The 26,406-nt window shown below is 40.5% G+C and overlaps 1 protein-coding gene across 3 annotated transcripts in view; it reads right to left on the reverse strand.

Annotated features, from left to right (window-relative positions):
- Nucleotides 1-5,440: 5,440 nt before the first annotated feature.
- RALBP1 (ralA binding protein 1) overlaps nt 5,441-26,406 on the reverse strand; it is a 40,150-nt gene continuing 19,184 nt past the window's right edge. For 2 of the 3 annotated variants that reach the window (XM_085052550.1, XM_085052551.1), the window contains exons 2-10: nt 21,465-21,758; nt 13,832-14,290; nt 11,698-12,047; nt 10,101-10,262; nt 9,516-9,647; nt 8,901-9,008; nt 8,025-8,146; nt 7,491-7,614; nt 5,441-7,253 (exon numbers count right to left, since the gene is read on the reverse strand). In XM_085052550.1, the coding sequence (XP_084908676.1) occupies nt 6,990-7,253; nt 7,491-7,614; nt 8,025-8,146; nt 8,901-9,008; nt 9,516-9,647; nt 10,101-10,262; nt 11,698-12,047; nt 13,832-14,290; nt 21,465-21,708 (1,965 nt within the window). In that variant the 5' untranslated portion in view covers nt 21,709-21,758 and the 3' untranslated portion in view covers nt 5,441-6,989. Of the gene's footprint in view, nt 7,254-7,490; nt 7,615-8,024; nt 8,147-8,900; nt 9,009-9,515; nt 9,648-10,100; nt 10,263-11,697; nt 12,048-13,831; nt 14,291-14,552; nt 14,648-21,464; nt 21,759-26,406 lie in introns of those variants that run through there. The other variant, XM_085052552.1, reaches the window with a different exon arrangement.

The raw sequence follows: 26,406 nt of genomic DNA on the forward strand, positions 1-26,406 counted from the left end.
TTTTTTTTGTTTGTTTTTTTAAACATTTTTCCATACATATCCCTTTTTCTTTTCAAAGTTGGCTAAATCCCTGCAGGACTAGGCAGGGTGACAGCACTGTGGATGGCAGCAGGCTGTCTGGAAGCAGGGAGCAATGCAGTTCTCACTGCTGCCATAAGGAGAGCATCTGAAAGTGAATTGTCCTGTCCTGGACCAGATGATACCCACTTTAGCAATATGCATTGAAGTCGAGTCGATTTCTGTATTTTGTTCAGAGAACAGAAATCACTTCATCTGTTTTTTGCCTGAGTGTAATAACAGTTGAATTTTATGCAGTTGGGGATCATGTTTGCAATTCCTGAGGTGAACAGGACCAGCTCTCTGTTCAGACCAGAGGATGCTTCAGGTCATCCTCTTGACTGTGAATGGAGCACAGTATTCACTGGAGGAGTATTGGGGCTTAAATCCCAATATTTGGAGTCCAGGATTAACATGGCCCAACCTAATTTCATCAGTGTACTCATGCACTGTTCCACTAGTCCAGTAAAATGAAGGATTATATCTGATCTCTTTAGGTATTTTCTAGTTATTGAAGGTAAAACACCTCCAATGTTGAAAAATGAGACAGATCTTTATTTATGCTTTATTTATGCAATACTGGTGCAGGCCTAGGAGTTTGAGGGAGAGTTTGAGGCTTTTCCTAAGAAACACTTGAGTGTTTTCAGAGTACCTGAATTTCCCTGACATGTAACAACTCAGGATCATCTTCAGTGAAGAGGAAAAATGCCTGTCTTTCTCCTTTTTCCTCTACACAACATGTCATGGATCCATCATCTTTTCTGCTTCATTTGATGATTCCCAAGAAGCAGAGGGAAGGAAAGACTTGCTTCATCCTCAGCATTTCCCAAAAGCATTTGATTTACAGCCTGAGGGATGTGGACTCTATTGCTGAGCTCTGATAGAGAATTTTCTCATGCCAGCAGTGTTAGTGGTGTCAATAATTCAATCTTCAACGTGTCCCAGAGGATATGGGGTTTGGGGAAACATGCATCCTTGTTCTGAGCGGTGCTAAAGGGAGCTGTTTCTTCTGTGAGGCAGTGTCTGAGGATGCTGCCAGAGATCCTGCTGGATTCCCTCGTGTGCCTTGCCTAAGGGAAGATTTGAGCTCTGTATACCTCAGTTAATTTCTCTTTTGGTCAGGATTTCCTGAGCAGAAAGGGAGGTGGCTCCTGAATTGTTGTCTGTTGGTCCATGGTTTCCAAAAGCTGTATCACTCTACCTATGCCTTCTTGGTAGAATACCAGATCAGTTTTCACAAACAATTTACATTGCTTTCCTTTTAATCCTTCGGCTCACTCATCTTGCACCTTCTTCTTGAGAATCCTTCACAGGAAATCCCTTTTTTTCCTCATGTCCTGGTTGCAGCACTGCCTTAGTCCCGCTTGCTGTTTTCCACAGCAGGGTCTCTCCCATCACTTGTTCCTCCCCAGGGATCCATCAGGATTTGGCAGAGCTTCTTTCCTTGCCACAGTTCCCTGCAGATTTCATGCCAATAAAACTGGCAAATGTCTGGAACCCTGTAGAGGGGGGTTTGTTTAAAACCAAGACATATGAGTGAGGCTTGGAAACTGTTTTTCTTTACTGCTCTGAATGTCCCAGATGGCTGCTGCACAAGTTGCTGGCCCCATGGGTTCATTAGGACAGCAGAACAGCAGGCTTCTTGTTATAGCCTTGTTAGTGCTCAGCCTCTTGTCCTGCCCTGCCAGAGGTCAGGCTGTGGAGGGGCAGGAGGGCAAAGTCTGTCCTGTGGCACAGGCACTCTTATTTGGTCTCCTCCTGCTGGCAAAGTCTCCTGTTGGTCCCTTGCCCTTTGCTGGGGAAGCTGGTGTGCTGCTCATGTTTTCCAGCCTGGTTTTAACCCAGGGACCCCTCTGTAGGGTGGGAAGAGGAGTCTGAGGCAGGCATGAGGACAAATGCTGGTTCTGTAATCCACTTGCTCTCTCCTCTCTGAGACTGATGCGAAAAGCTCATCTCCCTGTCTGTGCTGGTACTCAGCCAGCATGGAAATGATATTTAAAGTGTTTAATAATTTATTTATGTGCAGAGTTATGACTTTATACTGATAGACTGCCTTAAAATATGAATGTATGACAGAAAAGCTTATTGAAAATGTGCATGATCTTCTCCCCCGCCCAAGTGCCTTCAGATTCTGCCTATTAGTTTTAATTAACATTTTATTTAGATCAGAAAAAGAAATAAAGAGCCAAAGTAATTGGGATTGTTTTAGGATTCAATTGCTGTTGAGGTTGGACTACATCTAGCTGATTAAAATACTCTGTCACTGAGCAGAGATAAATAATCAAATGTTTAAACATCTTACAGCTCTCTGATCATTGTCTGCTTGAAATTCCGTGACCCATTTCTGCAGACATGTAGTAATGTGTCTGTGTGGGAAATGCTTTAAAGGGATTACCTGCAGATGCTTTGGGATTGTTACTGTGACAAGTGAAGGTACTGAGCACACTTCTCTGTGTGTTTTTAACAAGGCTGAGAGGACGAGAGATGCACTGTTTGAACATCAAAAGGAATTTCAATTATTTTTCAGTCAATCTGGTTTTGCCGTGTAAGAAAAACCCAAATGAACTCAGTTTGAGTAAGGTGCCAGCAAAGGCACAAATGGGGGCTGGGCCATTTCTCTTTTACAGGTCATTGATCTTTATGGTTTCTTCTTCTGGTCTCTTGACTGAGAGTTTTTCAGGTTTTTTTTTCGTTTTTTTCCAGTCACCTTCTGGTTTTTTGTGCCTGATATTGTTTCCTATTGGCAGTGCTGTCAGCAGAAATGTCCTATTCCCATCTTCCTCAAGGTCCTGCACTGGGATAATGCCAGGCACTGGCTCTCAGTAGTGGGAGTTTGCAGCAACAGGAGCTCATTGGGACTCCCAGGCAAATCTCTTGAGTGTCAACAAATGATGTTGTTCCTTGGTGCAGAAATCTGGGATGCAGTATTCCCATCTCTCAAATCAAAATGCTTGGATTGCAAACTTCCATGGTGATCTGCTGAGCTGTAGATGAACAAGGCTAAGGCTGTGCTCAAAGCTCCCTTCCCCCTCCAAGGGGGAGCCTTAGGATCAGCTGTGGTTCTCCTGGCCCACGGAGTTCCGAGAGAAGAGGGATTTGGGAAGGGGAAGGTCCATGCTCAGCAGCCTGTTTCCAGTGGTTAGTCTGCCTCCAGTGGTCTCTGCATCCCATATGACTGTGGTGAGAACTCTTGTGGTTCAGATGGGGAATTCTTCCAGGGTGTGGGAGTGGGGTTATCCGGTTAAAATCATATGTTTGTGCAATGGAATCCTTTGGCAGACCTTCTTGCTCACGCTGTTAAGACAGTCAGCAACACCAGAAACTCCAGATGAAACATGGCAGCAAGTCCTTTGTGTCAGCAGTGACAGTGCCTGTCCTGACAGGTTCTGTGGATGTCCACCTCTGAGAGAGGGTGGAGCTGCAGCTCGGGGCTTGGTCCCAGGCTGTGCCTGGTCTCCCAGGGACAGGAAAGACTGACAGCCATGCTCTGGCACAGGGCACGGTGCTGGTGCCTTCTGCTGTTGGAGTGTATTTTCAAGAACACTGTGGAGAACTTGTACTGTTCAGTGTAAGGGTTCCATGTTTGGTCTGGATGAGGTGTTTTTCCCCATGCAGATGAAGTGCTGGGAGTAAGAGCTGCTTGCTGAGAAATGAAAACCATGTCAGATGTAGCTTGGTCAGACCTTTTTGGCAGAGGTTCAGGTTGATACTTTTATTGTTATCTATTTTTCTTTAATTGAGAGAGAATAGCTTTACATGGTCAGATGTCAAATTCTTGGCTTCAGTACATAGATTTTAAAAATTAATACTTAGCTCATTGATCTGAGGGGACACAGAGATAAAAATTAATCCCCCCAGTGCTAGTAGAGGAATGGTGAAGAGAGGTGGAAACCTCCTGTACAGTCCAGCAGCCCTTCATGTCCGTTGTAAAGGACAATGAATTTCTGGAGCCCCGTGTTTGGTTCCCTGTGTAACACATCAGGGTTTTCAAAGCTCCTCTCTGCACTGGGCAGGGAACCTTCTACAATCACACCAGCACAGGAGGCTTTTGCTTCAGTCAGTGAAGCTGAGCTGGCATTGGAAACCTGTATGAACACCAGAGAGCCCAGGAAATCTGTGAGGCCAGCTTGAATCCTGCAAGGCCTTGGACACATGCTTGTTTTTAGACTCGTGGTGGGGATGTGATCTGAGAGCAGTACTGCTCATTGGGGTTTTTTTTCTTATCTTTCAATAAATAAAAAAAAATAACCCCAGTTCCTTTCAGCTGTTCAGACAATATCCCTTCACTTCAGGCTGCTTTTCAGAGTAAAAAGAGTTACTGGGAGGGAAAAATCCTGCTTGGTGTGCCAGATGTCTGAGGCTGTTCCAAGTACAGCTGCACTATTTCAATGGGTATAAAAGCTGTCATGATTTCAGTTAGATGCAAGTAACCTGCTGCTGGAAAATCCCGTGTTTGTGTCCCGATTCACGCTGGCACAGGAATCCCAATGATTTGTCCTTCCTGATCCCTTGGGCTTCTGACTGACTGATGTGACCAGATCTATTCCAGGCCTGTGTTGCAAAGGGCTGTCAAAGCAAGCAAGGTGTGTAGTTGTCACCCATCCCATCACCCAGTGCCACTGCTGCTGGAAATGCTCAGATTCTCAACAAGGAAGCCAATGGACCATTCACTCTCACAACTGTTGAGTCAGAACACTGGAATTAACGTTTTATGTCTGTTGTTCCCTCTTTTCAGTAAATGTCAATCAGTCTGGTATTTTGTCCAAAGGGTTTCACAGAGGTTCTGCTGCTGCCCTTGGCACATACAGGCTCTAAGGTGTTGGAAAGATTATTTTAAGTCAGCTGAAGTGATACTTTGATTTAGGTAACCTGGTCCTTCAGGGTATGTATATGCTTCATGCAGGTGGCCAAGCTGCTCAGATTTTGTTCTAAGGCCCTTGGGATTGGTAAGGCAGTTTATAATGTGATCCAAACAGCACACTCAGATTATTGTGCTGTAATTACTTTCCACTTTATTTGAAATTAGCTTTGGCTTTTTTTGGCTAATGATTCACAACTGCTCTGTGCAGGTTCTCAAATGGCTGCTGCTCTGTGGCTTTTTCACTGCAATGGTTGGGGCAGTCAGGCCCCTCCTGCCCCAGCTCCACCTGGCTGGACAGGGCTGAGGCACTGAGCAATACAAAGAAATATCTCTCAGATGGTTTGACACCAAGTTTCTGGTCACAGGTGCTGTGCTGCTGCAGGAGCAGCAGTTCCACCTCCATTTCAGACCTCAGGGGTGATGCACTTTGAGTAATTTTTCACAGAAACTTCTCAGCTGCAGGTAACCACCCAAGAAGAGTAACTCTGATTTGCATTATGAAATAGATGAATGAGAAACTACTTTCAAATGGCTGTTGAATTTATTTGCTTGATAAATACAATCCTAACAAAATAAAAGTTAACCAATATTAAGAGATTTGTCTGAAGAACATTAGAAAAATTCATGACAATTCAATAGGAATTAGTGTGAATTAAACAAACAAACAAAAAGTTTAAATATTGCCAGCAAATATAAAATGTATGTAACGAAGGCAAGGGAGAATGCTTTAGTTTACATTTGTAATCTGATCACATTTTCTGTGTTTATAAACTTTTTTCCAAATTTTAAAAAAATACTATGCTGTTTTTTTTTCTATAACATATCAAAGCATTATTTGTACAAAAATCAAATCATGGCCAATGATTCACAACAGTGCAATAGATAAAGAATACAACCACATCCAACAGGTGCTGAAAATAAATATCCAGATTAAAAAATAAGATAGCCTATATGCACTCTGTGGAGTTTCTGTCTATATATGGATTAAGGGATGAATCTCATGAGTCTATCCGAAACATTTAAGGGCCCTTAAATGCCAGTGTGGGTGGAGGATTTTGAAGGGTAGAAGCATTAAAAACAGGCAAACCAAAAGCAAGTCCCAGGTGGTGGTGGTTGGTTTGTTAAACACCAAAAAAGAGAGGCTATTGCTGAACCCCCAGTGCCTCCCCTTGGCGTCCTTCTTGGGGCTCATTGGGAATCACAAGTGACTGGCATTGGTGCAGGGGGAAATGCTGTATTGCTTGGTCAGGCAGATAGGTCCTAAGGACATAACCATTCCCATCCCTGCCTACAAGCAGTGGCTTTCTCCAAGAGATGGAAACATTTAAAATGGATGAAGACAAAGCTCTTGGCTACATGGCAGCAGTGTGAACAGGACCTGTCTCAAACAGGTGTGATGAGAGTGGTTAATGATGAGTCAATGGGTTACCTACACTGCTAAAGGACATGGACATTTCCATCATATAGGGACATAAATAACATCTCTCAAGTTTTTACACTTACTCAGTACATCTCAGAACAGAAATGAAGCTTAAGGGCATGTTAGGTAAACACGATACCCCACAGTCTCCCACCATTTCAGCCAACCCAGAATAAATTTAAAGCTCCCTTGTATATAATCTGCATCAGAAAGGTATCAAAGGCACAAGCAAGAAGTGACTAGGTTAATAAGCAGAAATAACGGTGAATGAGGATGAACAGATCCACAAGGCAAATCATTAGTAAGTGTGGGTGGGTTTTGTTTACTGAAAATGAGATCTTCCAATTCTGCTCCAATGAATGTAAATAATGATTTTGGTTTGAAATAAAACTGTTACTGAATTATTTTAAATCACCTGAAGGAAACCAGTCTTGAAATAATCTGATACTAACTGGAAAACTCTTCTGGCCTCTCCAAACTCACCTGAGTCTGATGAGTAGAAGCCACAAGTACTAGAGACAAAAGTCTCCAGGGCTTAAAAGGAAAGTTTCTTTACAGAATGTACACAGCCACCAATAATTTGTGCATTTTGACTCAAATTACAGTAATTTGCACAGTTCGGTTGATTTTATGCATAGCCAAGGAGCCGGATCAAATTGGAGTTTCTTTCCTGTCTTTACTTGGCGATGGCTTGACTTGCTGCTCCTTGCTTGCTTTTGGCTGCTCTTTGGCTGCTTTTGTCTCCAGGACAGTGTCTCTCTGCTGCTGAGGAACAATCCCGCGCTTTTCCGGCTCCTCTTCCTCCGGCGCCTGCTGCTCGGATTTCGCGCGCTGCAGCAGGCGGAGCTGCACCCGCAGCTCGATGATGGCCTCACGCTCCTCATGTATCGCTTGGTTCAGGTGATTGTTCTTGATCTTTTGAGGAAGGGAAACAAATGTCAGAGCTCCCAATGACACAGCACTGCTGTAGCTCAAGGGTGTTTAGCACTGCTGGCCCAGACAGCAACAGGGACTTGCACTCAACAGTGATTTCAAACCAGAGTGTGTGGGTCACAAGCCTGGGCAAAACTCATACACACAACCAGTCTGCACCTGTGCCATCAAGTAACCACCACGGGAGAGAACCAATGAATGCTAAGAACCAAATCTTACCTCCAGTTCCTCATTCTGTCTCTGCAAATCCTCCAGGATGACCTGCAGCTCCTCCTCATCTTCACTCTCACTTTCACTCTCGGAAGAGTATTCCTCGGTTTCACTGCGGCCATGCTGCTGGCGACTGAAAGACCAAGGACAAATTCCACTTTAAACACTTCGAGTCTGCCAGAACTGTGGCAACATAAGGGAGTTAACTTGCATCCCCTCAATCATCTGCCAATGGTTTGAAAAGCAAAATCAGACTTTCCTTTCAAAGCTTAATTTAATAAAGCACTGCTTTTCTAGGGGGATTTTTTTAGTGCACAGGTTCAAGTTTCTTTTAGACCATAATTCCATTGTTAAAACAACAGAAAATATCCTGAAATATTCAAATTTGCCAAGACTTCAATAAAATCAAGTGGCTTTCAACTGTGATGTTCACTGGGTGAGCTTTTAAGTGTAGTTTAGAGTATTCTGCCAGCAAAGCATTTATGTAGTTTTAATCACAGAGTACTGGCCTGGCAGGGCTCTGCTGTGAGCTGTCCCCTTTACCTTTGTATTTCAGCTATTTCTGCTCGGAGCCGATCTATTTCTTCCTTCTCAGAGGCGATCTGCCTGCGCAGAAACTGCTCCATGGCCAGCAGCTCTTCTTGTTCTGTCAAAATCTCGTTCTCCTGCAATGATCAGTTAGTTCACTTAAAGCCTTGACTTTATTTCCTACAGGAACATACTGTAAGTATGAGATGATGCTGTTCTCTGAAATACTTTCAGTAGCAGTGGTTAGCATGTCTGCTTTGAACTTTGATCCATCAAGACCTCAAAGCAAATATAAAGTTGAAACACAACAATGTCTGCTCTGAATCCTCAAGATAATCGCTCTACTGAATAGCTGTGGAGATGACACACCAAATCCTAGCATGTTTGGCTGCCTTTCCTTAAATCACAGGGGAAAGCTCTGGCCAACCAGTAAAATAACTAGAAAAACTGAATTATATGTCTTTGAAAATGAATATAAGGAGGAAAGTACAAACAGGAAAAGATCAAAGCTACTGGGGGAAGCAACATACAGCAAAAAAGCCAAAATAGTTGCCTTATTTCCTTTGATCAGCAGGAAAGCAGTTAACAGTCCTGAACCTGGCTAGATTGGGAAGTGGTGCTTTCTAAGTACATGAACAACAAAGGCCATTTTTTCCTTTCACAGTGTCTCCCTCCTCCTATTAACAAGTCTCCTCAGCTCTGGGCTCACTCCTGCAGTCAGCATTCCCTCCCTGCTTCATTTACCATTAAAACAAAGCCTTGTAATTTAATGGACACAGAGACCCCTCTGAGCCTGCAATGTCCCCACTGCATTAGAAGGGATAAAGGAGTGTTTAATAGATCTGAAATATAAAATACAATCAGGCAAACAGGTAAGTGCCTGCCAGCTACCTGTGCAAGCAGAATATTTATAACTTCTTCATTCTCATTCATTTCTTCTTTGGAGACATCCTCCTTTGAAAGGCTAGCAATTTCTTGTGCAATCTTTGTTTCACACTCCTGCCAGAGAAAGAGAACAACGTTTAAAAGGACAGCTTCCCTGTTCACTGTACTTACTGTAAAGACAATTTCATTGAACGTATTATTTCCAAATTTAGAACCACCATCACAGTTGTCTTCCAAATTTTCAGCAAGGTCTGTCCCATCTGTGGGACATGAAATAGTTTAAAAAACACTTCTGAGGTTTGTTAACCTCAAGTCTTCCAGTAATTCCTCTTCGTACTCTGGGACTCGATGTTTTAAGCATATAATGAGCACATGCCCTGGCAAACACTAAATTTTTCATCAAACACATTTTTTTTTGTGAACAGCTGTGAAGATCCCCCTGTCCCTAGGGAGAGACAGCTAAGCACAAAACACAATTGCTCGTCAGGGATGTGAAGTTAAGATAAACTCTGCAGCAAAGAAGACTGGAAGGTGATTTGATCTAACTGGGTGCCTCTGCACTGTTATGAATTAGGGGTCCATGATTTAGATATCTGGCCAACAAATAGAAAAGTTACCCACCTGTCTCTTAGCTTCTCTTAGTTTCCTCTTAAGAGCTGTTAAGATTCTTTGCACCTCCCACAGTCTCTCTTCTTTGGATAAGTCTTTTATCCCTGCCTGCAAGTCTCTGTGTAAACAGTTCAGTAGGAACTCCTAGAAAGATTGCCAAAGAAATTAAGTGTCTTTAATATACTGGACCAGGGCAGATTGAAAAGGAAGATCTTTTTGGCTTTGTAGCAACAGACTGGGAGTTCTGCTTTTCAAACCATGACATGTCCATGAACACCCAGCACTGATCCAGAGCCAGCTGAAGAGCAGTACTAAAGAAACCACCCTCCCTAATGGGCTCTCCTGACCTTCCTCCCACAACAAAAGTATTGACCTACATAGCAAAGCAGTCCATGGATGACTCAGCTATGAGCATCACAAGACCGTAACAACTTTCCACATGTGAAAAAGGAACAGAAATCATCAAGCTCTTCCCAGTGGTCTTCACTGACAGGATAACAGTGATGGAGTTAAAGAGCACATTACAAACTTCAGAGAATTTAATACTGAATGTGTAAAAGCCAGGGCAAAGATAAAAACACTCAAGTAATTGCCAACCTGTCGCCTGATTTCTTCTTTGATGCTCTCTTGTGTTTCTGGAAGTGCTGGCATTGTTGCCATATTTGACCAGCGAAGAGGTTTTGTCACCTGCTTGAGGGTTACATTTCCAAAGAACTCTTGAACATGAGTAAAAAACACATACAGGACACGGTTGCTGATCTGCAAAGGATGGACAAACAGGATATTGGTTCAGATGCTTTATTCACATCATCTTTATCTGTAAAGCACAGTGTCCTTCTCCAGAAACAGCAGCCTTCAGTACACCTTTCTGAGAGTCACAGTCATACCAGTTTGTCTTTAGAGATTAAAATCTGAATCAAAAATTATCTTTACTTTGAACAACGCAGTGATCACCCCAAGGAATCACTTCACTGTCTCTCTTAGCTGACCTGTGCATCTGAGGCATTTTCATACTAAACCCAGCATCTTCATTTCTCTTAACCTACCAGAATTATTTCCATCACTGGTAGATGCAGAAATGCATTAAATCTCTTTGTACTCAGGTAGTTAGTAAGAGGGAACACCAACCCTACTGTGTTATGCCTGGTGGGTGGCTACACCTTCTCTCTCCTACTCCAACCTCTAAGTATTCTCTACAGCTTCTCTCTCAGATGACTTAATATAGTAGAAAAAAAGTAGTCTGAAAGGATCTTCCACTGTATTCCTTGTTTTAACTTGAGACAGAAGCAATTATATTTATTTGGATACTCTATCGTCCATTAAAATTTTAAAAATTATCCTGAAACAAATACTAGAGTTCTGTCACCACCTGCACTTTAATTGCTAATATCTACTTACCAGCAAAACATGATTTGGCCTAAATTGTTTTACACTAATTGTTACTGTTCTTAGCTAGAGAGGTGTCTGGCACAGCAAAAGAGTTATGAATAACACCCAGCCCTTTTGCTACTGAGCCTCCATCTGGACTTTTAATTACAAAGCCAGGCTTTCCTAATGAGTGGGGTTTGCTCTAGAAGACCCACCTCCAATAATGCCACGTTTTCATCATGCACAGGACTAATTCTGAGCTGTATTTAATTAAATATTTCCAAGATGTTTATTAAGGAATCAAGCAATTCAGAAACCACAAAATGTTACTGGAAAGCCAACTCAGTTGTTATTCCCCAGCCATTTGACTGCAGACACCAAAGGCATTTTACCCAAGTCACTACTGCACCAGGAAGATCTATGTGCAGGACAGGGTTCATTAGTTTGATATTAAAATTCAGCAATAACATAATCGTCACTAAATTATCACTGAACCAAAAGCCCACAGAAACTCTGTATCTGCATGAATTACTGGACAAATTCAACATTAAGTAACTTCTGCTCATGACAGAATTAAAAGAAAGCAGTCTTTGTAATAATCTCATAATAACCAAAATACCAGAACTACAGTATTGCAAGCCCACATGCAGAAAGTCTTTTGTTCCCCACCTCCCAGGATTTAGGGTTCCTGGTTTAGGCATAAAGAGGAACTGTAGTTTAGCTAAACTGTATCAGACAATACCCAATTCCCACCTGCAAAAGAATTGCTACAAAGAAGTTTTTCTTTGGCTGCAGTTCTGTTCTACCCCTTGCTGTGCGCACATACCTGGACAGTAGGGCTGAGCACTATAGAAATATTCTGGATGTTCATTTTTGTTTCCAGTTCCTTTGCAATAACATGGTCCATATGCACAATCAGCCAAGAAATCAGGAGATGGTTACACTCTGGCAGCTCTTTCAGCAGCCTCTGGCACTCCTGAACTTTCTCAGCTTCTGTGCTCTTTCCACAAGCATCTTCAAAGCGGGGCATGAGCTCTTTGGTAAGCAGATTTTCGGGCAGTTCTCGTAGGTACTGTTTGAGCAAGCTGGCGACTGTATTGGGCTCGTATTCTTCCAGGTTCGGAGATTCTTCGCGATCATAGGCTGCCTTCAGCTCGTCAACTTTTGATTTGATTCCTTAAAATAGTTAGATCAAGAATTAAGAGAAATTTTGACTGCAAATGTCTGTGGTATTTAAATTTTTTTTGAGACACATTTATTTCACCTCTCCTTGCAATTCAAGCTATTTGAGAAACACCTTATAAAAGTTATCCAGACGTAACAAAGTGAAAATTGTGACTCAAAATTACATGATCACTAGCTCTAAAAGCACTGACTACTCCTATGAAGCCAAACCACAGCACAGCCAGAGTTCTGAATCAGAACTGGTGCCAGCATTCCCTTTCATCAAGGAACATAAAACAGGGTGAGAAAAGGTTGGGGTACTTAAGATCAATTGTGTATTTGCATTAAGCTGTTCAATTATCCATCCCTAAGTGAAGCAGCAAATATGTTACTGGCTCAAATACTGTGCAACAAGCTCTACCTATAACAGCTTTCCTTTGTCAAAACTAACCCCACACTTTTTAGTTTCCAGATTTCCAGCTGGCCCCCCTCAGCAGAGGAATCTCACACAGGACTGTCGATTTGAGGTACTGCATGAATGAAAGTGTGTTCAAATAATTATTCAACCCAGCCAAGATTTTCTCCACAGTGTTTGTATAACTCAGTGACATTCCAATCTTCCTAAACTTGGGGAAATTTCATGCTTGCAGCTCAAACACCCACTCAGGTTACACCAACTTGGTGCATGGCCCTGGCTTGGCTCACACACAGTGAGCACAACTGGGCACACTCAGCCCCTGGAAAATGCTAGGGAAAACATGCTCAGTTTCATGGCCAAAATGAGCCATCACAACAGCTGCAGGCTGCTAAGCCACTGCCACGCTCTCTCTGAGCTCTCAATTTAAACAATCCTACACACACAAGAGGGAGCTGTTGCACTAGAGAACATCTACAAAGGACACAGAGCAGAAATGATTTAAGGAAAACACACCTGTGAAAATTCCCAACATATCACGTCTAAAAAAAGCAAGCAACCAAAATGTTTTACTAGTCAAGATGAAGCAACTGCTTACGGTGCTGCAGTATTTCTGCATGCCTACCAAATACCATGCAGATGGACAGCATGAAGACAGCTAATGAAACCTTCAGAATCATTTCATTACTGGTTTACAGTGCTGGGTAACTTGATTCAAAATGCTTTTCCTGAAATTCCTTTCCTTTCTTGTTCTTGTCCCCTCCAATGTACCCACAGAAGTACTTACATGAGCTGCATTTCTAATGCAGCTCACAAAAAAAGGACTGTTTTGTCTAATGTGACTAAAACTGAGGTTTCACTTATGTAAGCTGGTGTTACACAACTACCACAGTTAATTAGTGGCTGTTGCTAAGCTTAAGCAGTGAAACTTGCATTTTCTGCTTATTAGGAAATTTGCTGAAAGAAGTTTGCAAGAAAAAAATATACAACGGGAGTAACTGGAAAAAGCAACTTAGTGGGAAGCCTAAGTGATTAAATGTTTATAGCTCATCTTTGCTTTTGCAATCAGCTACCATTGTGTACTTCTAAAGCAGGAGAGAAAGAATACAAGTTGGCAATACTAACACATTGTATTCATTGCTACCATCCCATGACAAAAGGCCAGAGCAGGTGTGTTTTTACTGCCATTAGGCAGTACCAACACATGACCAATTCTTCTGGTTTTTCAGACCTACGAGTTAACTTAACTTTGGCTACCTGATTACCTTCTGAATAATTAATGGAGCTATAATCAGAGTATCTAGATGTTGGAAGTGATAAAACAGTACAAAAATTGCAAGTAAAGACCTTAGGAACCTGCATGTCAGTGCGCCCAGAGTACCTGAAACTCTGTAGATGCCTTCACATTTCATGCCATACTTCTCTACATAATCTATACATTCACGGAAAACTGCTGGCAGGCGGATGCCATCATACATCATGGTCCTGTCTACTGCATCAGACAAAGGAATGCCAAACACGGGTCTGTGACTTGGAACATCCACTTGAGGTATCTCTGTCTCTTGAATTGGCTTTTTCTTTTTCTTCTTCTCTTTCCACTGTTTTACAACATCTGCTGCAGTTAAGTCTTTTGACTTTTTCTCTTTGTGTTTGTCTTCCTTATGTTTTTCTTCCTTGTGTTTTTCATCTTTGGGCTTCTCTTTTATTTTAAAATCCTTTTCCTTCTTTTTGGAAAAGCTGGGTTTCTTGAAGACATGTATTCCCTTGGACCGCTTCAACTTGGAAGGACTTTCAGCTTCATCACCGGAACTGTCCTCTTGAAACGCAGCGTAACCTTCCGCTGTTGGGCAAAGCAGGAGAAGGGAAGGGGACAGCTGTAAGTCTGTTTACTTTCCACACAGCAACAACAAGAAGTTGCACGAAAGGAGGAGAGGGAAGAAGCAACGTGAATTAAAAAACAGTCCCTGCCTGACTCCTCAGAAGGTTGTCTTTAGTTGTTACACACTCAAGTGGACAAGGATTAAATCAAATTGCATAATTACATCAAAGATAAGCCACAGAGCTCCTGAACGTTCTAAACAATAAATACTTTATATACTTACTCATAATGGCAATGTCCATCTTATGGGCTAGATTCCCATCTAATAGTCAAGGAAATGCAAAATAAAAACAACTGTCTGGCAACTTCTCTATGTTCCTGAAATCAACAGTATAAGAATTGCTGTTAAGGATCATCTACTGCATACATAGAAGTCTAACAAGTTTCTATTAACAACAAACTAAACTTCAGTCACTTAGAACCCCAATCCCTTTCCAAAGTATTATGAATTTAAAGACAAGTATGAAGTTAATGAAGTTTTAGCCTCAAATAAAACAGAAAAAACCCACCCCAAACTAAAAAAGCACTAGTACACTTACTTTTCACTAGATGAATAACAATTCCAGTAACACTAGCACAATACCTGCCCACGAAGGTGCAGATCTGCTTTAAAAATGGGAGAGATTCAAACAAGTCCCTGGGCTGAGCACACTGTTCCAGCAGCAAAACTCCAAGTGCTGTCTAAAACATGCACCAGGTGCTTTTAAGTCACTACGCCTCTGCAGCTGGCCCTGCCTCACCTTCAGGCAAGAACATGAAAGTCTTTAAAGGTGGATTACAAAAAAACCCCAACCAACACACCAACAAAAAAACAACCCACAAACAAACCCAGCAACATGCAATCCAACACAGCTTGCAAGTCCACTAATTCTAATTTTATATAGCCAGTACCCCATATAAGAAAAGTAAGCCTGAAACGTGGTCAACAGGTCAAAACGTCACCAAAAGGTGACCTTTGACATGCCATCTGCACGAGCCAGGTCCCCCAAGGCAGCGGGCAGCAAGCCCCCATTATATAGAGTCTTTGAGGCTCTTCTACTGACTACAGGCAGAGCCTCTGCTCGAGTGAGGCAGCACTGACAGCCAAGTGCTCTTGCTGCCTGAATAGGTTTGGGTAGAGGAAAATTACCCCCTTAGATAATATGACAGCACATCAGGCAAGAGACTATAGGCTATAATTTTTTCCAAGTGAAAAATCTGCAGAAGAACCAGGGGACATTCAGTCTTTCACCCTTCCAATTCTGAACTATACCAGACTGCAGAGTTTCTCAGCATTATTTCAGCACATACAAGAACTGTCTCTATTTTGATGCCGCCTTGACTGCTCCATAGAAGATAGCTTTTAATATTCAAATAAATATAAGAAATTTATTAAAGCATGGAACTACTGTAAAATAATTACAATTGTTGGATCAGCTCAGTCTGCAGCTGGGACTCTTCACTAAGACTACCAAACACACACTTTCATAGAAGACTGGAAAAGACTGTAGAACTGCTCCTGTCCAAGTGGATTTTAATTTAAAAATGCAAACATTAACTGGAGGACAACCAGCAGCCAGGTCTCCGCCTCCTCCCTACAGACTCTGTCATTTACTGGTTTTTGTAAACCAAACCAGTGGTTTTTAAAATGGGTAAGGAAACGTGCAGTGCATAAACCAAGGATGCAAATCTCACTCTGGTACAGAAGGAAGTGCAGATGCACCAGCTACAGGACAAAGGAGGAGCACACATCTCCACTGTGTTTTATCAGAATGAGACAGGGATGGCACCCAGGTTCAAGATGGACTCACAGATGTAACTTCCAAAGAGAAAGCCTGATCTTTCCCAGACAGAGCCCAGAACAATATGCCCTCAGTCCTTCCTGTTGGGTAGCAGTGACAGCTCCCAGTCACACAGCCTGGGGTTCCCACATGCACACCAGAAGTGTCAGCACTGGGATCCAAGCTGGGAGGTCGGTGCCACCAACAGAGCACTGCCACACAAATCCCACCGCCTTCCTAGATCTGTGGTAATGTAACGCCAGCAAGAGAACATTACTGAAACTGGTATTTCTTGAATTCATGAGAGGACATGAATGAGCAAGTTAAACACAAAACCAGCCTTTTAAAATTTGTCTCAGTAACATAGGCCAACAATGTTTCAAAATACATACTAATACAGATTCCCACAGAATATCCCACCCATACCAAGAGAGGGTTTGCATGTCTCTCTTGAGCAGCCCAATTTTCTTTACTACATTTTTGGTTATAAAATTGCTGTATCCCTTTCACCAGTGATATAATACATTGAAATAGAAACAAATTTATACAGAAGAGAAATTACTGAAAGTGCTTGACAAAATCAGGCAATTTTAAATATGGAAAGCGTATTACCTAGGGTTTAGTAAACTGGTATTTTTGTTCACTGTTTCCTCAAGACCTCCAGTACTAATAGTCACCATTTTCCCATCACTCTGTGTCAGTGACATTTTCCTCCATCTACATAAGAACAGTACTAATGTAATAAATACTCCAATTTCACTGGCATAATGACTGGACTATCTGCCAGTTCCTTCCTTCCATAAGCATGCCTTTACTGCAGTTATTTTAAATGTGATGCAGCAAGTACAGCCCTTATCTTACTGAGAATTAGGAAAAACCCTTAAAAAAAAACCAATTAAAAAAATCCAGTGTTACTCTGGTAAAATCTAATTTACTGGCTTACGACCTTTGTCATGCAGCAAAGCCACTGTTTCTATCAGTCTGCCTACTTGGGAATACTTCTCCTGCACTCTCACAACAAAGCCATAAAGTCATGCCATAAGTCTTTATTGTTAACTCCAAGGGTTGCATTTTGCAGAACTGCCACTTATCAAACCTACTGCAAGAGACATTTTGTCCATCAGGTCTCTGATGGGTTTTCAAGTAATTTATAACCTGCAGCTGATTTGGCTCCCCAGGGATATCTGCAGCATCTGTAATTAATTCACTGAGAGAAAACATGGATGGTTTTTACATATGAAAGAATTAGTAGGTCAAATACAACTGAAGTGCAATGCAAACATTAGTTACCTACTGTCAGTTTGTCAGAGGGATTGTCGTCAGATTGTGCAGCATTTCTAAATAAAACCGTAAGACACAAGAATGCACAATGAGCTTGGGTAGATGGCTTCTACCTCCTCTTCTTGCCCACAAGATTCATTTTTATTATCAACAGAAACTTCCACCTTACAGACACTACCAACACTCACTATCCAACTTTCAATTAGATCAGTTTGTCTTTAATATTCATTTAACTCACTGATGTGAGCACAGCACTCCAAAACAAATTCTGCATTCAGATGACTCCGCAGTGCTGTGCCAGCAGAGCAAATGAAGCTGAAATGAGAAATCTGTCTTACTTTATTTTGATTTAAAATAATCACTGGCATTGAAAGGCAGACTTTTGAACTAGTTGCAAATGGTACTTTGCTAGATAGATACACAGTGATATACAGAGATACACAGCAATTTGTCAGCAGAGCAGGATGTAGCAACATATCCTATTTATCCCAAAGATAAACCCTGATATTAAGAACTTCTAATTTTATTGGTGTAGAAAATTCTAATAACTTCTGAGTCTGTAGATCTGAAAATTGTATTCAGAGCTTCTCCATACACCAGATCAGTAAAAACAATGTTCTGTTTGCAATAGCAGTGGCTTGGTTTCAGTCCTCACCTATGTTCCAAAAGAACATACAGGATGCCTTGTCCAACACATAAAGGATCTGGTCTTCAAAAATATTTCATGAAATTTTCAGAAGAGTTCATACCAATGATACTACTCTCCTTTCACATGAGAGTTCAGTGCAATTCAATTAATTCTCCATCTTCCCAAGAATTATATAAAGAAAGTCAAGATCTAAACCAAAAAATCCTAGCTGCATATTGAACTCATCCTGTCCAACAGCATCAATCTCAGAAGTAAAATGAAAAAGCAGAATAAGATCTACTACACAGAGAATCTTTATCTACAGAAATTCTAATGGGAAGAAGAGCTTCTTCTTAAATATTTCTTATAACATTTTTCTTTTGCAAGGAACTGCATATTTTATGACTTTATCAACATGTGATTAGTGACAGGTGGTTAAACATTTTCAAAAATCAATTACACTGGTTGTTGTCTCAGATAATCCATTACTGCTTAACACAGATCCATTTTTGCTCTCCTGCTTTCACAGGACAAGTTCTGTTTGAGTCAGGGAACAGATCTGATTTAAAACTATGTCAGTAAAAAGAAAATTCCTTTTAATCCCTAGTAAGTCCCCTAATCTAACTCACTCTACAGCCAAACAACACCCAGTCTATCACAGAGGAGTGGAGAATAAAAATTAATGGCTGAAACATTTTTCCAGTAGCTGATATTCCACATAAAAAACAATATTCCATTGAATTTTCTATTAGCTCCAAAATATTTTAACACTTTCCCCCAGAATAATTGCTGTGTATTTTTAGGTTACTGCCACTAACATGAAAAACACCAAACCATTAAATAACTATAACCATATCTATATCTATTTAAAATTTTTGAAATAGATATTTGCTAGCACACAAAACTGCTTTTTTGATATAGGTGACAATAATGAAGCTAAGAGTACATTACTCTTTCAGAAATTATTTACCTGAAAAACCAAACTGAGTAACTTTGGGTTATTTATCCTTCCCTTCCCTGCTGCTCTTTAAGCACTTCTGAAGTTTACATTTAGAGTAATATCAAAATAGCTCAAGATTTTTGTGGGATTAAACTTAGATATGGTTTCAGGTTTTTGGATGACCTTGTCATTAATTCACTAATATTGCAAGTTCAACAAATGCTCACTCTGTCATAAAGTAATGTCAACTTGTGGTTTTTTTCACTGACACATTCAGTTATATTTGTTTATAGCCCAAACTGCACAATCATGGCAGGTCGTGCACTGTTCAAAACCAAAGCAGGTAATCAGAAAAAATGAAAAGAAACTACAAGAAGACAAACAACAGAATTTAAAAGGTGAAATAAAATGAAAAATCAAAAGTATGCAAGGAATAACAAAGGTCAAATCTGGAAGGGAAATTCTTAAAATCAACCATGATAAGCAACTGTACAGAACGCTTGTAATTTAGACAGGTAAAATGCCTGCTAAGGGTATATTTACAATATACCAATCAAAATATTGATTATTTTTGGACTGTATAAGATGTACTGAAAGCTTGGTATGTAACCTACTCTTCTATCTGACTAGCAATTATATGTCATGTATGTATTAGGGCCAAGAAATGCTGAATGCTTTTTACATTAGAGCTGCAGGAGATAATTTGGTTCTTCCAATGTTTTGCATTTTTGTGTTCTTTGAGGATTTTTTTCTTACCTTTAAAGTTTCTTTTAAGTAACAAAAATTGCTTTACATCAGCTATAAAATGTGTTGCAATCTCTTGTGGAAGAAAACAGTTGCAGTGCCAATGTGAACAGACCTGGGTGGATTTGCTGAAGAAGCATTTTTCCTTCTGAACAACAGCCTTCAGCTACACTATCACCCTGAGACATCCTGAATTCCATACAAAGAAACTCTCACGATGTGTAATGCTGACCTCTACCAATTCCAGATTTAGAGGTGTGCAATGCAGAGCTATAACAGAAAGCTGAACAGTAAAAAAGCAACTGCTGGTAGCCTGAATTTAGACCTATCTGATCAATACCAAATTTTCATGGCCAATCCAGTAATCTGTATCAGGTTAATATTGTTTACATTACAGAAAAACACTAAGGAATCACTTTTCTTAAAACCTGTAGGAATTTCAACTGTTGGTTTTAACTTCAGGACGTGTTTTTTAGTTACAGTATTTTTAGGCACACAGTTTTTAGTTAAAAATGTAACAGTCCTTATGAACGGTGGTAGAAACAATTCCTGCATTCCAGGAAACTTATTTGATTAAAAGCAGCCCAGTGACAGCAGATTCTTAAGGAGTAATTATTTAAATATGTGCATGCATATTACAAACAGTCACCAGTCACCATATTAATTCTAACAGAATACTGTGTGCTGTCTCACTGTTTCAGATCTTCCAAATTCCTCATGTAAGATGCTGCAGGATGCACTGGTAACAGAGATGCAGATATTTTGAAATTTTGCTGAAACAAATGTCACTTAAAATGTACTAGCACTTGGGCTGTGATATTTAGGCTTCAGAGACTTGGACAGGAAAGGTCTTTCTGGTACTGAGAGTGCTCAGTATCAGGTTACTATTTCCAAGTGCTTTGTTCTTTCAGGATGTGTGGAAAAAGTTGAATAAAAACTATTTCATGTTTCCAAAATTTTCTGCACAAATCTAAAGGTGGTAAGTAATACTTCTGTTGTTTTGGAAGAGGGGTAAGCATTTTAAATGAAACTTCCACTCCAGACACTGACACACTGACAAGGATTCTACAGTCAAAGCTTTACTTTCTTCTAACCTTTGCTCTGTCAGTTCTGGAAAATTCAGATCTCAGTGTTGGTTTGCACATTTTTGACCTCTGTAATAATACTTTGGCACTGCTGGAGGAAACTGCATGATCAGACTAAACTGAGAAGCTAGAGAAAAAAAGAACACAGATTTTATTGGTGCTCAAATAATGGTGCAGAGTGCACATGAAAACTTGGGATGGTACACAAAAGCCAACAGTACAAGGGAGACACATGGGAAATGGACTAAAGTAGTTGAAACTGACTCTTCCAAATGCACAAATATACAGCTCAGATCAAACATAGTTTTATTGTAGCTAGCACCTCAGCTATGATTAAAAAAGGATCTATTTGGAAATATATTTGAAAACCTCCACTTAGAATGTGAACTGATAAATAAATTAGATGAACCCCATGCCAGGATTTACCAATGCATCATTAAAGATTTTGGATAAATGCATTTATTAGTAATTCTGGGCACGTGCTTGGCACCTGTATCTGTGCAACAAAAAATAGTTAAGGTGTGGAGTTTCTCAGAAGAGAAACAAGTGCTGCACAAAGTCTGTTTGCAGCAAGTTAATTTCCTCCACATGGAAACAAATTTAAAAGAACCCACTGGGAATACCAAGCAATTTTGAGAGAGAAAAAAGGAACGAGAACTTGAAAGCATTGAATTAAAAAGAGAAGTTGTCTACTCACTTCTTTTTTCTTTTTTCTTAAATTTTCCTTTCTTCTTCCCATGCTCTTTTTCATCATCAGATACTATATCTGGAGGCTCATGTAAGCTGTCGTGAGGTGGCGAAGGCTCACCGGTGCGGTACAATCCCGGGAACTTCGTAGGGCTGATTTCCTCCGAGCTGGGAGTGCGAGCAAGTCCCCCACTGTGCTCTACCCGACGGTGTTCACTGGGGCTGCTCGTGGGAGGCAGGAAGCACTCGGTCATTCTGATACCCTGATAGCAAAGTGAAATCTTCTGCTACCTGTCCATCACACCTGCAGCAGGGAAAACAAAGAGAAACCCACACAGTTTTAAGCAATGGGTTTTAGAACACCTTGTTTAGAGCTTTACCCTGAAATCATAAACAGCAATACCTTCTACAAGGAGAGCTCCAACTTCTGTCAAGACACAGTAATATAAAATCAGGTCTTAAGCTCAGCATTTACAGAATTTGTTCATAAACTCCTGAGCCATACTAACATGAGAGCTGCCCTTTTAGCCATTTCTACTTTATAATACATAAAACATACATTAAGTATCAGAATATTTTAACAGTCAAAATAATTCTTACAAAATTCATAAGCAGGTTGCATACTGATTGTTAGTATTTACTACAAATGAGTTTGCTAACTTTTAATTTTTTTTGACAAGAAATAGATTTGCCTGGAAGCTCAGAGTGTTTGTGAGCACTGCCCTTAAGGGCAGATTATCTTTTTTAAGGCAAAGATAATCTTCTTCTTTCCCAAGCATATTTTATAGATGCAAATAAGAACTCGCCTAGCCTGTTGCAATAAGGGGGAAAAATAAAATAAATACAGCTAAAGCAAATCCATCTTTTAATCATGCTACTGCAAATTAAAGAAGGTAAAAAAAACAATTATGCTTTTCTGGTAAACAACAACTTCACCTTTGAATAGGCTATATCAGGTCATCTGCACCCACATGCTGGTACATTGTTTGCTTGAGAGTTAGGGCCAAATAAAAGCTAATATAAAAATTGCTGAAGGAAGCCAATGTATGAATCCTCAGCAGTGGAACTCATAAGCAAAAAACTCTTCCTAGCACAGATAAATTTCAGAAATTCCACAGAATGGATATGCTGTATGGGACACCACACCTCTGGAGTCCATCCACGTGGCTGAATTTGGCCTCTTGTGTTTAAATGGTCACAAGGGATTTTGTTATATTTTTAATTAGTATCAAATACTCCACTGCCATGATTATTTGATACTGTGTTTAAACAATTAAATGGTATATTCAAACATGGGATATTATGAGAAATGTCCAGGTATGTAAAGCTTTAGAATGACAGCTATCCAAAAAGGTCAAAACTCTCAATTACATAAGCATTTTCAATATTACCAATGACAGACTAGGTTTACTATTGTATTTCATCTAAGTATCAGAATGATCTGTAAATGCCTGAACAGCATGTTTGCATTTCATCACCAACTCCTCCCCCTGCTCCAAGAAAAACAGAACCCAAAACATCCCACCAACAGCTTCCAAACAATACAATGTATTTCAACAATAACTCATGAAATGAAATTAAAAATATTATGTAACATTTTAAGTGAACAGAATGAATGGCACCTACAAATCAATCCACATCTAGAGTGGACAAGGTGGGCAAGTGCACAAAAGGGAAGAATAATGTTATTGCAAAGGCACATAAACACCACCCTGGAAAATGAGGACACACAGGCTTTGCCTCTGGAACCCAGCAGAGCTTCTGGGATTAAGACAGCCTTAGCCCATACAGTCCACAATACTCTTCTGCAGTATTGCTCAACTCCCGAGCTTTTATTTACAGATTGGTAGCAAACAGAAAAAATATGACATGGTATTGTATTCTGCCCAGTTAATAATTATAGATGAGTCCAGCTAAGTGGGTTTTGGGGAGGGTGGTTGACTCATGTTTTTGGGGGTTGGAATTTTTAAATTTTTTAATTCTCATCCTTCAGCTCTCTGTATGCAGATCAGGGTGAAATTTTAGAGTATGTATGCAACAGTATCTCCCTACAGGAGATCACTCACAGTGCTTATGGAAATTACCAGTTACTCAGATCAGAATTTGAATAGGGCACAGTAAGACACAGAATTATGATGAGAAACAAAATATTCATGGAGTCTTTTAATACTGTTCATTCTTTATGCTGGCTGAAGCGGAGGCACTGGCTAAAAATTAAGACAATGGGATGTATTTGTAAATGCAACAAATTAGGGCTGTACTTGTGTTTCTTATTTTTTTATTTTACAGCTTCAAAAAAGCATTACTTTCCTATAGATATAATTTCCTAGGCCTTTAAATAAGGCAGAAATTCTATGATGCTCATATATCAAGACCTATTAGCAGAAGAGAGCCTTTAAGCCTACCAAAAAAACCTCTCCCACTTTTACTAATGGATGTTAATGTCTTACTGCCATATAAATCTGCTCATTTCCTCTGACTTTTACAATATTTTCCTGACAATAAATGGCGAGACTGAAAAAATCATGGATCTTCTAGGCATTTTGAGAAAGAACATTTCTAACAGGCTTGCTCTTCTGCCAGCTTCTCCCTCTCAGACTTTTTCTTCCCAATCTGTTACTGCTTCAGTCCTGCCTCTCCTCTGCAGGAGTTCCCTTCCCTCAACCTGCTTCTCTTCACCTGTGCAGCTCTCATTTGTCAGGAGATTCAACAGCTCAATGCTGCCACATGAGGAAGATCATACTACTCCCCTATTAACTCTCCTCTGCCTCCAATTTCAGCAGTTTGTTCTTTTTTGAGATGATATTCAAGTTGCTAGCTGCTCCAACAGGCTTCTGCTGCTGAGCTAGCTAGTGGAAGAGCTCAACAAGCACTAACAATGAAAAGCAGAGAAAAGGCAGAACCACGATGGCAGGAGTGCAGCCTCTCTCTTTGGGCAGCTCTGTTTTGTCACACTGCAAACACAGATTCACCTCCTCAGATTTCAATTATTTCTTAGTATTTATAACTTCAAGCTTCGATTTCTTTACAACCCACTGTCTCTCTTTACCACCCATGGCTCTTGTCTTGACTTATTACTGTGTCACCCTTAGTGTATCATACACAACCCTGATCTCCATCAGCTTTGGTCTCTGTGACTCAAACTCAGATTCCCCCTTTCACCTCATCTTGTATTTTATTCAGGTGGTTCCTACTTTTCTGCTGCACACCACTTCCTTGCAGATCAAGTTCTCTCCCTTCTTCCTCTATTTCTTCTGTCTGATTAGTTACCAGTTCCCACTTCTTCCTGAATGTTTGCTGCTGCTGGTTTTTGTTACCTTATGATTATCTACTTCATCTTTTCACCTTGTTCCGATTTCTGCCACTGGCTCTCAGTCTCTCCCCAGTATCACAAATAGTCCCTTCTTGCCCCACTGCCAACAGCAGGCTTCTTGACTCCCACCACTTCTCATTCACTTGACATTGACTCTTCTTCCACAGGAGCCACAAATGCTGTTACATGACAGCATCAGAGAGCTTCTTGCAGTTGAAGCACCTTCTCAGACCTAGCTACTTTTTCAGTACTCCCAAAATGCAGTTTCTTGAACCATTTTCCTGCTCAACACTGGGTAAAGCCTTCAGAATAACTGAAGGTCAAACATAAGCCTTCATTGAATATGGGCAGAATCGTGACCTTTCCTCTATCCCCCAAGGAAAGACTAAATTATAAGAGATTTTAAACATGGAAAGAAGGTACTTCATTAACACAAAATCTCCTAGCCATCATGCCATCACCATCTTTCTAAGACCATAGACCAAGCACAGGAAAGTGGGCTGGGGAAAGGAAGGAAGATGCCTGCACAGGCAAAATAATGTTGTTTTCCAAGCCTCACTTGAAAATAACTTTCTTAAAAAATTCAGTTTGAGCTACATATTTAGCAAGTAAAGATGGGGTTTGGAAAAACCATAGAAAAGGGACAACAGAGAGACATGACAGCCAGCTTTAACAGATCTCACTTCTAACTGTGTGTCATCTAAGCTGGCATGAACACATTAAAGACAGGCACAATCTGAAAGAACAAATTCACAGCTCTTTCATTCAGTACAGAAGGCTCCATTATTTCTGTTTTGCAGTGAGTCTGTGCAAAACAGAAATAATGACTGTGACTTTGTGCCTTGTAACCAATTGCAACAGCAGAAGCAAATTAGAGCAGGTGATTGCATGCACAGATGTTATTTTGTAAAGCTTCTGGGTGGAATGAAGGATGTAGAATTTTTCTGCAACAAGTATTATGCAAGACCACATCTGAAGCACAGTGGGTGTCCCCCAGTCATTCCATTTTGCCACAAAAAGTCACCCTCTGAATATCTGGGTGTTACACTGAAAATAGTCCCAAGAAGTCAGCAATCAAAGGATGGAGGCAGAGTGGGGACACTCATTCAGCTACCAGTACCTGCTCTATCGCAATTATCCAAAAGCAAGATGAAAAGGACAAAAAATATCCTAGTAACAAATACAGCTCCATTTTGGAAAGTAATGAACCATGAGAAGAAAGAATAAAAACTAACACTTGTGGTCCAAATATGTCAAAACACTTCAGAAACCACAAGTGGTACTCATGTTACGGTTGAGACTTTTGAATAAGTTGAGAAAACTGAGTTAGAATTTATTTACCAAGACTATACAAGGTCTGTGTCACATAAAAATTCTGTATCTGTTGCATTTTTCACAACATACTGAAAAGCTTAATACAAATCACTGCTTTCATTTGAATACTTCTTAAGACTGAAATGCTGGCATGCAGACAAATGTCAAAATTACATCCGAGGCCATCTGTTTCATTTAATAAGTGGTGGCCGGGTATAAAACCAGCGCCCTTTCCCTTCTTTAATAAGACAACATGGCCATGAAAGGAGAAGGAATAGGGAAGTACTTCATGTAGACAGGCAAAGCAAGTTTAAAATTTCACAAG

The sequence above is a fragment of the Lichenostomus cassidix genome, chromosome 2 (assembly GCF_008360975.1).
Source record: "Lichenostomus cassidix isolate B80296 chromosome 2, HeHo_3.0, whole genome shotgun sequence".
In the NCBI taxonomy this organism is placed as follows: Eukaryota; Metazoa; Chordata; class Aves; order Passeriformes; family Meliphagidae; genus Lichenostomus; species Lichenostomus cassidix.